Source organism: Callithrix jacchus, chromosome 3 (assembly GCF_049354715.1).
Source record: "Callithrix jacchus isolate 240 chromosome 3, calJac240_pri, whole genome shotgun sequence".
NCBI lineage: Eukaryota > Metazoa > Chordata > Mammalia > Primates > Cebidae > Callithrix > Callithrix jacchus.
This window is the reverse complement of record NC_133504.1, coordinates 155,042,108-155,053,760: the sequence shown is the minus strand read 5'-3', so window position 1 is coordinate 155,053,760 and position 11,653 is coordinate 155,042,108. Positions and strand designations below refer to the sequence as shown.

At 40.3% G+C, this 11,653-nt stretch overlaps 1 protein-coding gene across 1 annotated transcript; it reads right to left on the bottom strand.

Annotated features, from left to right (window-relative positions):
- Window positions 1-4,134: 4,134 nt before the first annotated feature.
- Window positions 4,135-7,770, bottom strand: TLR10 (toll like receptor 10). The gene is made up of 2 exons (XM_017970624.4): window positions 7,676-7,770; window positions 4,135-7,549 (listed from the first exon to the last, which is right to left on the bottom strand). The coding sequence occupies exon 2, from the start codon at window positions 7,485-7,487 to the stop codon at window positions 5,052-5,054; it is 2,436 nt and encodes an 811-aa protein (XP_017826113.2). The 5' UTR covers window positions 7,488-7,549; window positions 7,676-7,770; the 3' UTR covers window positions 4,135-5,051.
- Window positions 7,771-11,653: the final 3,883 nt, after the last annotated feature.

Sequence of the window (11,653 nt, the reverse complement as noted above, 5' to 3'; positions counted from 1 at the left end):
CTTAGAAGATGGCAGATGCTATGGAGAAATAAAAAGCAAGGAAGGTGGACAATGAGTGCCGCCATTTTCAACTGGGTCATCCAGGAAGTCTTCAACAGAAATGGGATTGGAGCAAAGGTTTGAAGGGCAAAAAGAATACTGAAATAAATGTCTTGGGGAAAATGTGAATGGATTTAGAGTCCACTCCCCTAACTTTTCATTAAGTATTTCAAAATAATTAGGAGAATGTGCTTGTGTTGTTAGAGTATTAACAGTTACCCTTGAGGCTGCTGGGACACAGCTAACAAGGCAGATTCTGAAGACAAGCATCTCTCATTGTGAAGAGGCAGACATGGGGCTGTGCGGAGTTGTGCTGGCCAGGAGGCCCCACCCAGCCTCCCTGACCCTAACCCTGAACACGCCTACTGGTGGCTGCATCTTTGTCCCTGGACACCTGGAACACAGTGTTGTCCGGTAGCTCAGAGCCCCCATCAGTGAAGGAGGGCAGTGTCTCAGCAGCTGGCTGTTGAATAGATGTACAGGTGTAGGCCACTTCCAGATCCAGAGCCAGGAGTTTTTTATTGTGCTTGCCCCCGGGGGGACTTCAGGATGTACCACCAGACACACTCCCTCCCTCAAGTGGGTCCTGAGGGACCTTGTCGGGGGTTAAAAGGATCGATGCTGGCAGCACGTCATGGGTCACAGCACACCAGGTGGAATCCTGAGCTCAGGGACCAGGGCACGTATCCCCAGCAGGATGCCAGTGATTAAGTTGCCTTTGAAACCTCCAGGGAAGAAGAAGCTCCCCATTATTCTACATCCGTTACGCAGAGAACATTTTTCTGGCTCCTAGACCAGGGGTGGCTGATCTGAAGAGCAGCCTCCATTGCAAGTTACTGATGGCAAAAGGATGTTTTTTTGTCAGGGATGGAATCAGATGGCAAGTACAGGATGCTCTGGCCATGGAGGAAGACTGCAGAGAGCTCTGTAATTGAGAATTGCAATAGAAGGAATGAAGGAATAGAAATCAAATGCAAAATGTAAAGGCCACTTTGTTGTGGATTGGCAGGAAAAACATTAGGAGTTAAAAGACTATGACCTTGGGCTTGGCTGGGTCATTTGAAATTCTAAAACCTCAGTTTCCCCATTTGAAAGTGGGAGTTATACTTGACAATCTCCAAATTCTCACTCACTTTAAATATGCCTAGTCTACGCTTCTCTTGAATGGTTCGTCATGATAGATAAAGGAGTGAATTTGGAGCAACATTTGCCAAAAATTAGATGTAAAATCCATTTTTCCCACTAATCCGTTGGGAATTCAAGGATTGCTATTCCATTTCCGTACAGCCCTCTTTGCCACGTCTGCTGAGAGAAAACAGAATTCTCAACAACTCACCTGTTGATGTCCAGAAAGGATTGCCATTTATCTGTAGAGATGCTGAGAGATTGTGAAGGCCCCCTGAGGAATGCACAGACAGACTTCAGTTAAGAGTTCAGTTTCCTTGGGGAAGAAGTGAAAAAAAGCTCCAGTTGACAAATGGCAAGGAAATAAAAAGGAACTTGAAAGTCTGCAAGCTCCAGCGCCATTTTTAAAACATGATCGGAGTTCGTGACGCCAGCGGCTGTTACAGCATTCAGTCTGGGTACGCTCACTTCCCCACCGGTGTCATGAGTCAAAACAGTGGTTCTTCATTGAAATCTGAAATTCCTTGGGTAAAAGCATATTATCAGGTTTGTATGAGGCTCAGTGTTACTTGTATTTCAAGCCTCAAAATTAAGTAACATTCAACTCCTGTAAAATTCTTTGTTTCTGATTGTAAATCGTAAGAGTCAAAACCAAGCATATTAGGAAGTTTTGGATAGCATCTAAGTCTCTGAGACGGAAACAGTACAATGACTTGATAGGTAAGATTTAAGGGCTATCCAGCTGTGAAGTTCTGAGAGCTCAGACTAACGTGTTATTTTTAAAATTGTAATAAAACATATCTATTTTGTAAATGGTATTGCTAAACTGAGGGTTCTACCATGAAATAACTAAATCCTCGTGACTTTAGGGCTAATCTTAAATTCTTTGCATGTTCCCAGTTAATTAAACGTGAATTAATTAATCAGAAGTGAATTCATTAGATAATTAAAGGTGAGTTGATTAATTAAAGGTGAAAGTCTCATTCTGAATAATTTACTCAAGATTTACAACCCTTATGCAGAATTGGTCTCACTCCTCCAGAAGCCAAGAATCACGCTCGCAGCAGTGTTCCGCTAGGAAAGGCACCCTCCCCATGCTCTGCCCCCACTCCACTCTGGTTTCCTTTGGTTTCCCCTTCTTCCAGACAGACAATGGGCTCACCGGGGAGGAGAAAGCGAGATGCTCAGCACTCAGGCTGCTGGACTCTAGCTCCTCAACTCCAGCTACTGGCCAAATGGTAGCACAACCTAGCTTCTAGATCGACACCCCGTCCCCTCCCTGTATTCTCTGGTTGGCCTTCTTGAAAACAATTTTTAAAATAACCGCTAGCATGAGGAATTCAAAAGCTCACAAAGTATAAGAAAATAAATTAGATGTGGAATCCAGTTTTAACTTGTTAGATTAGTCTCGGTAGACGGTGTGATGGCTAATATTGAGAGTCAACTTGATTGGATTGAGGACCCAAAATATTGTTCCTGAGTGTGTCTGTGAAGGTGTTGCCAAGGACATTAACCTTTGAGTCAGTAGAATGGGAAAGGCAGACCCACCCTCAATCTGGGTGGGTACCATCTAATCAGCTGCCAGTGTGGCTAGAAAAAAGCAGGCAGAAGAACATGACAGAACTAGACTGGCTTAGCCTCCCAGCCTCCGTCTTTCTCCCATGCTGCATGCTCCCTGCCCTCAACACCAGACTCCAGGTTCTTCAGCTTTGGGACTCAGACTGGCTTCCTTGCTCCTCAGCTTGCAGACAGCCTATTGTGGGACCTTGTCATTGTGTGAGCCAAAACGCCTTAATAAACATAAAATAAAAATAAAAAATATATATAAAGGGGAGTAAATATATATTTACATATAAAAGGGAGTTTATATAAGGGATATATATATATATATCCCCTATTAGTTCTGTCCCACTAGAGAACCCTGAATAATATGGATGGAATGAAATTTTTAAAAGTAGATATTTTTCTAGGTCAAGAGCAACCAAATTTTGGCAATTTCACATGACTTGAGCTCTACTTAGGAATCCTTCAATTCTGGATTCTCTGTCTTTTTACGTGAGTTTAACCTATTCCTGCTCTTCCTGCCCAGCTTCTCAGAGTATTCCTTTAAATTCCACTACCTATCCTTAAGCCAGCTGAGATCCCACTAAGCTCCTCTAGCCAAGCCAATGTCCATTCCATAAATGTTCATTGAGCACCAGTTCTGAACCAGGGACTGCTGCGGACACAAGGGCAGGTGTAAGTCTGTCTTAGCCTTTGAGGAGTTCATAGTCTAGTGAAAAACAGAAACTTTTAAAATGTACATAATTAGGTTGACGATAGAAATATGTCCAAAGTGTGGAAGAGAATCAAGAAGCATCATGCTTAGGGGAAAGACTGAGGAAGATTTCAAAGAAAAGTCGACATGTGGATTGTGTCCTGAGGGAACTATAAGATTTCCTGAACAAACCCAACTGGGGAAGGCATTACAGCAGGCACAGTGCAAAATCTAGGCTCTGGAACCATTGAAGAACACTGAAAGTTCTAGTTCTGGGGTAGGGCCAGTAGCTCCATAGGGCCCAATGATAGGATGCAAGGAGGGGCTGGGTGTGGTGACTCACACCTGTAATCCCAGCACTTTGGGAGTCCAAGACAGGAGGATGGTTTGAGGCCAGGAGCTGAATGCTGCAGTGAGCTATGATTGCACCACTGCACTCCAGCCTGGGTGACGGAGCAAGAGCTAGTCTCTAGAAATAAAAAATAAGGAAGATGCAAGGAGACAAAAGGAGATTGGTGTCAGATCTTAAAGGAGCATGACATTCTCTTCCTGAATCATGTGTTTAAGCCATACATTATGTTTCTAACCAGGAAAGTGACATGGTGTTTTTTTCTGAAATATAATTTTGCAAAAATTATATTTCAGGAGTGCTTATTTTCTTACTGTGACCTGTGAGACCAGAAAGAAGAATCAAGCCAAATGAGTAGGATGTGTAGGCTTTAAAAATTATCTTTATTTGTTTTTTCTACATATAAAAGAAATACACATTCATTCTAAGCAATTCAAACATTTTGGAAATATACAACATAGAAATCAAATGCTCCCTGTAATCCAACCTCCCAACCCTAACCACTATTATTACTACATCTGGTATAGATTTCATAGATTTCTTTTTTTTTTTTTTTTTTTTTTTTGAGATGGAGTCTCACTCTGTAGCCAGGCTACAGTGCAGTGGTGCAATCTTGGCTCACTGCAACCTCTGCTGCCTCCCGGGTTCAAGCAATTCTCCTGCCTCAGCCTCCCAAGTAGCTGGGACTACAGGTGTGTGCCACCACGCCTGGCTACTTTTTGTAGTTTCAGCAGAGATGGGGTTTCACCATGTTGGCCAGGATGGTCTCGATCTTGACCTTGTGATCTGCCCACCTCAGCCTCCCAAAGTGCTGGGATTACAGGCAAGAACCACCGCACCCGGCTGGTATAGATTTCTTTACACTTTTATTTCAATGACAAAAAACACAATTATTTTTGCACCAACCTAATAGTTTATAACACATTAATATAATTTTTACATATCAGTAAATATAGAGCTTCTTTTTAGTGGTATGTAATATTGTATTACATTAATATACTATAATTTATTGAATTAGACCTTATTTTGTGGACATGAGGATGTTTTCCATTTTTCATGAATATACACAATGCTGGGATGAACACCTTTTTACATAAGCCCTTATAAACTCGTGAAGATGTTTCTATAGGATACATTCTTAGAAATCCTTCCAGAAACTGATATAAAGTTTATAACCATTTTCTATTTTAACAAATATTGCCAAATTCCCACCATAAAGGTTGTATCAATTTATATCCCAACAATGTATGTGGTCCCCAACTTCCCCAGGGCTGTGGGATTTTATAGGCAGTCTGTTCTCATCAGAGAGACTGTAGAACCTCGAGACTCTTCACTGAACTCTGTGAATGTCTGTAGTTCACACATTTCTCTGGTGGCTGATACGTGAATGTTAAGAGCAGCTCGAAGGTTTGCCCAGAAAAGCCTACATTTACGCCTATCCTTGGGCCATTCCAAGTATGCTTTTTTTTCCAGGAGAGCTTTCAGTTTATGATACCTGGTGGGAATGCAGTAGAATGGAATGGGTTCCAGTAATATAAGAATTATATGATCAGAATTTTCATGGAAGAGATTGTGGTGGGCAAAGTAGAGTTCATAATGGCACCACTCACTCTGGACAAAGTTGGGAGACAGAACAAAGATGGACTTGTAACTCTCCTCCATGAAGCTCACAATATTTTCACTAACACTCTTTCCAGGGTCAAAGTTTCTTTCATAAAGGCAAATCAAGATAGAACCATCTTCTTTCTCTAGATTGGGGATCAATTCATTCTTCACCCACAGAGAATCATGTTCACTGTATGCAATAAATGTGTGGAATTGGACATTTCTCTTGAGTTGTTCTTGGGCTGTCTTCCTAACCCTGTGCCATGTTTGTGTGCATTGACCTAGCATCCTGAGATACCAGGGCAGATCAAAGTGGAGACAACAGAAGGCCACAACCAACCCCAGAACTAGCATGATAAGCACAATGGTGACAATTAACAGAGCTGTGTTGCAAGATAATTCAGGAAGATGAACATCTTTTAGCCGAGTCCCCCTTAGGTTTAAAGGGTATTCACAGATGTATGAATCTGACCATCCAACCATCATGCCCTCTGAATATGTTTCAAGCCGAATGAAATGTTTTAATTCACAGGTACACCAGAATGGATTTCTTCCTGCATTTAGAGTCTTAACTTCCTGACAGCTCTGAAAAAAATCCAGAGATGGGCTGAGAATTAAGTTCATTTCAATGTTCAGAACTGAGAGTCTACTGAAATGACTACACCCAGGGAGATCAGTTAGAAAATTAAATGCAATATTTAGCTCTTGTAAGGCCATTAGATGAATAGCCTCTTTAGGTACAGTTTGGATTTGGTTATTATTTAGGTCAAGTATTTGAATACTTTTGGGTAAGCACCTGAAAACAGAATCAGACAATTTATTGTATGACAGGTTCATGGTGACCACAGTTTCTGGCCATGAGCAATTTTCATCATTTTTATGTTGTAATAGATTTTGACTCAGATCCATGTGTTCCAAGGGTGTGTTGTTAGCAAAGCGACTCACTAAAGAAAGTGTCTCCAGCTTATTGTCCTTCAAAATGAGAGTTTTCAAGTGAGGCAGTTGGATAGTTCTTTTAAACAACTCGTCTGTTAAGATATTATTGGCAAAATTTAAATGTTGAAATTTTGTAGGATAATTAGGGAATAGCATATGTGGAATTTGTGCATTTGATATTGTCAGGTTTTCTACGTCCATTTTGGTCAAAAGCAAATAGATTTTATCCTGCTGAATGTAAGGCATTCTGTAATGTACATGCTCCAATTTTATAGTTCTCATTACAGTATTTGAGTAGTCAAATGAATTGTGGTCAAGATAAACCTTACCACCAAAAGTCACATTTCGGATCTGAAAGTATTCCACTGATGTATGCCAAACAAATTGGAAGATAGAGAAAAGGTCGTCCCAGAGTAAATCAACTTTATTAAGTAATAAAACCGATGTCTTAGCATTTTCTAAACTCAGATTTTGTTGCATTTCATAACTTACAAATTGGCTTTTGCCATCTATATTTGTCATTTCTAATATTTTTGAAGTCTTGATTCCATCACGCAAAAGAACCCAGAAATTTGTATTCATTGGTAAAACAATGTGCAGTTTTGTTGTGTTTAAGATGGGCAGGCTACCTTCTTCATAATGAGAAAGAGTTCTGAATCCTAAGAAGACAGTATTTAGATGCAGATGAGCAATTTTGTGGAAATCTGATTTTTGTATTTTTGCCCCACTCAAACCTAGGATTTCCAGGTGTGACATGTTGCCAGCTTCCTCACAGATAGGCATGGTGTCAAAGTCATTAAAAGAAAGATCTAAATACCTGAGACCTGCCAGTGAATACCAACTTACACTCTTCAGTCTGTTATTAGATAAATCTAAATATCTTAACTCCTTGTTGAATTCAAAGATTTTGAGATTCAGCTGCTGGATTCTGTTATGGCATAGAATCAAAACTTTCAGTTTGGAGACAGGATGAAAATCTGAACTCTGGAGTTGAAAAAGGAGGTTATAGGATAAATCCAGTGTGGTTGTGGCTGGGGTCAAGTCTGCAGGAACCTTTCTTAGAGACATGTTGGAGCAGTTGGTCATCAGCTCCCTTTCTCCTGGCAGCTCTGGAACCTCACCCTCTACTGTCATAACAATACTACAAAATATGTAAATGTTTCCGATGAGTCTCATTGTATTTGCAAGGATTTTACCATTGATTTCCTCCTATGGATGATGAAGATGAGCTCAAAACCCTAAAAAGACAGTATATAATGTTAGGTTTTTATTTGGTTTGTTAAATCCTGTAGGATTTTTATTTGTGAAAAAAAAAATGCCAACATCTGACTATATACACCAAGAGGTTGGAATAGGGTCCCGACCTGTATGTTGGGTCTTCGACTTGATCTTAGAGCATTGGCTGATATGTCTCCAAGCTGGTTACTGTGCCGTGTCTCCAATGTTGAGGCAAGCCAGGATTCTCAGACAGAAGCAGCATAATTAAATGCAATAGAAAATTAAATGCAATATTTAGCTCTCATAAGGCCATCAAATGAATAGTCCCTTTTCACTAATAGTATCTTTTCTCAATGAAGCGTACATCTGTTTAAGAACTGCATTTTCAGGTCAGACTCAACACCCTCCCTCACATCACTGATAGCCTGAAGATTTCAAGACAACTGAAAGTAATTTGTTTTATTATACCAGATGTTGTGAGCCTTTGACTTGATATCATGGAGTTATCCCTCATTTTTTGCATTTGTGGATACAGAAAGTCCCTGGAGCTAATATCTGACCTTTAGTGCACTTACCTATATACACGGAAGTTCCAAAACATGAAACAAACGGAATGATTCCTATCCTTCTGCCTCTATATGTCTTCAGGTTGGTGGCAAAAGCAATCTGGATCACTGCCAACTAATAGTAATAATGTCAAAAAACAATTTCCAGATGGGACATGTTTCCAGTTTTCTCACAGAAAGGCATGGTTTCAAAGTCATTAAAAGAAAGATCTAGGCTGGGCATCGTGGCTCACATCTGTAATCCCAGCACCTTGGGAGGCCAAGGCAGGCGGATCACCTGAGGTAGGGAGTTTAAGACCAGCCTGATCAACACGGAGAAACCCCATCTCTACTAAAAAATACAAAATTAGCTGGGTGTGGTGGCATATGCTTGTTATCCCAGCTACTCAGAAGGCTGAGGCAGGAGAATCGCTTGGATCCAGGTGGCAGAATTTCCAGTGAGTGGAGATCGCACCATTGTGCACTCCAGCCTGGGCAAAAAGAGTGAAACTTTGTCTCAAAAAAAAAGGAAGAAAAAGAAAAGAGAAAGATCTAAAAGTCTGAGATCTGCCAGTGAATACCAAGCTACAATCTTCGGTCTGTTATTAGACAACTATAAATATCTTAACTTCTTGTTGAATTCAAAGCTCTTGATATTCAGCTGTTGAATTCAGTTATGGCATAGAATCAAAACTTTCAGGTTAGACTTCAATGTGCCAAGATGCACACTAATTGCTTCGTGTGTATTATCTCATTTATTTATCACTGTACTCTGTGAGGAAAATACTATTACTCCCATTTGATAGATGAGGAAACCATGGATATAGAATTCTGAGGACAACGGGAAACATGTCAGGCTTCACCTGACTTGATTAGACATAACACAGAGGTAGCTGGAGAACTAACATTTTTACAGTATTCATTATTCAAGATATTTATTAAGTACCTACTCTGCCAGAAATTTTTCTAGGTACCAGGGAACAGATTTCTGTTTCTACACAGCTTACATTCTCGAGAGAGGGTAAAAAAAGAGAGACTGGAAACAATAGAATACATTTCTATGTTATGACTCACAGTTCCACATGCCTGGGGAGGCCTCATAATCATGGCGGAAGGCGAATGAGGAGCAGAGTCATGTCTTATGTGGCAGCAGGCAAGAGAGCATGTGCAGGGAAACTCCCGTTATAAAACCACCAGATCTTGTGAGACTTATTTGCTATCATGAGAACAGCACGGGAAAGACCCGTCTCTATGATTCAATTACTTCCCACCAGGTCCTTCCCACAACATAATCAAAAGAGAAATAAATAAAAGAGAAATCCAGATGAGAGAGAGGTTAACATTCTAAGTGGCCTTATGTTTTGATTCTCCCACAACATAAATAAAAGCACTTGGCAATTTTCTTCTGACTGAAACAAGAAAGCAGCGGATTTAGAGTCCAGGAGGGGCAAGTTCTGACATCCATTTTAAAGTGCACTGTATGGGAGGGACTGGGACCCAGGAGGCTGGCAGGGAAGACTCCTTGGGACACTGCAGAGTAACTTGTGCCAGAATGTTTCAGTGGAAGTGGAGAGAAGTGGCTAGATTCAAATTAGTAAACTTAGATAACTTATTCAAATTAGATAACTTCAAATTAGTAAACAATTCAACTCTACGTCTCCCCACACAGGGCACTCCGAAGGCACTGAGGGCAGGTGATGTTAGTGTGGGAGTTTTTCTGCTTCCATTTGTATGTGTCTGTTACACATTGACCCTCCACTTCCACTCCCATAGACAGACAGAGGGACCAAAAGGCATGCTCAGCAGAAAGAGGATAGGGTGGAGAGACGTCTCATGTCTCTGTGCTTGCCATGCTCCCATCATTCTCAGAGGCTGGTCAGGAACCAGGGGAGGTGATGGGCATAGCCCCCCACAGGCATGCACGCAAACATGGCAGGATAACAAAGTTGGGGCAGAATCAAAACATAAGGCCACTTAGAATGTTACCTCTCTCTCATCTGGATTTCTGTCTCTCTAGAAACTTCCCAAGTCTGTTTTTTTCTTGAAGTAAAGAAATTCCAGAAAACCTATGGAGAATAGGGAGTGAGAGGGGCCACTTCTGAGTTTTCCGTTAGCTGCTGACACTGGTGAAGGAGAGAGAGCATCTTATATCTGATCTTGAGAACACATATGAGCGTAGATTCTTTGTGGGAACTCCCTTAACTGTACACACTTGGAGAATTCTTTGGTGAAAATATTAATTACCCACATTGATTATATGATTTTTATATTTTGTAAACTATTGTTTCTGGTAAGTGCTCTCAAACATCTTGGAAAAAAGCAATAATTTTGGTAAGGTCACCACAATTAGAAGACTTCTCAAAACACCAAGATTTAAAAACATGGTCGAATGACTTAAGATGCCTCTGGCCATATTTTTCTTTGCTCACATTTTAGTGATTCCCAGAGTGTAATATATACTAAAATATTATATTGCATTAATATGTAAATATAACACACTGTAATTATCAAAAAAAACCAGGTGAATGTTCTGTTTAATTAACTTAGTTTCTGCTAGATTTTTGAACTGTTGTATATTTTAGAGTAAGTTTTCTACATCTACTTTTAAATATTTCTAATAGAAAATCAGTTTACAACTGCAGCATGGAAGTGTAATTACTACTCAAATTATTGTGTTCAAAGCATCTAATGTATAATGATGAACCTTATATTTTCTTTCTGTTTTCTTAAAACTATATGTTAAATTTTAGAATATCTTAATTTCCAAGCCACTAGATGCAGAAAACAATTTTCTGTGCATTCATGATCTCTTCTGAATGACATCTTAGTAGATAAACTTCCGTTCATTTGTTTATCAGCTGTCCCCTCTCCACTCATTCCCAGGATCACTGTCTGTCTTGTTCACTTCAGTATCCTCAGAACATAGAACCGTGCTTGACACGTGGTGCATGCTCATTAACTATTTGTTGAATGCACATATGAGTGCATGAATGCATATAGGTATGAATTTCAACATTTTAATCATTAGCACAACACGATGCATAATATGCTCTCATAAGTACGTGTTGAATGAATGCATTTATGTTGTGAATTCCTGATACATGATGGTTAAAGAACGAGTCTGGTTTTAGGGATTGATGGGTCTGCGTTCAAGTCCAATGTTAACCATTCATTAGCTATGTAATCGGACCATTTATTTAACTCCTGGAAGGTTCGGTTTTGTCATCTGTAAAATGGGGCTTGTGAATAGGCAGAAGACAATGTACATAAATCACTTAGTACCATGCCTAGCATGTCACGCTTAATAAATGGTGGCAGTTATCAGGTCAAGACTCAGGTGAGTCAAAGAAGGCATAAATGTTAAGAGGATGCCAAGGAACTCAGTAATCAAGAAAATGTTCACATGAAATACTTTTAAAAATGAAAATGAGGCTGGGTACGGTGGCTCCTTGTAATCCCAGCACTTTGGGAGGCTGAGGCGGGCAGATCACGAGGTCAGGATTTCAAGACCAGCCTGACCAACCCAGTGAAACCCCGTCTCTACTAAAAATACAAAAATTAGCGAGGCATTGTGGTGTG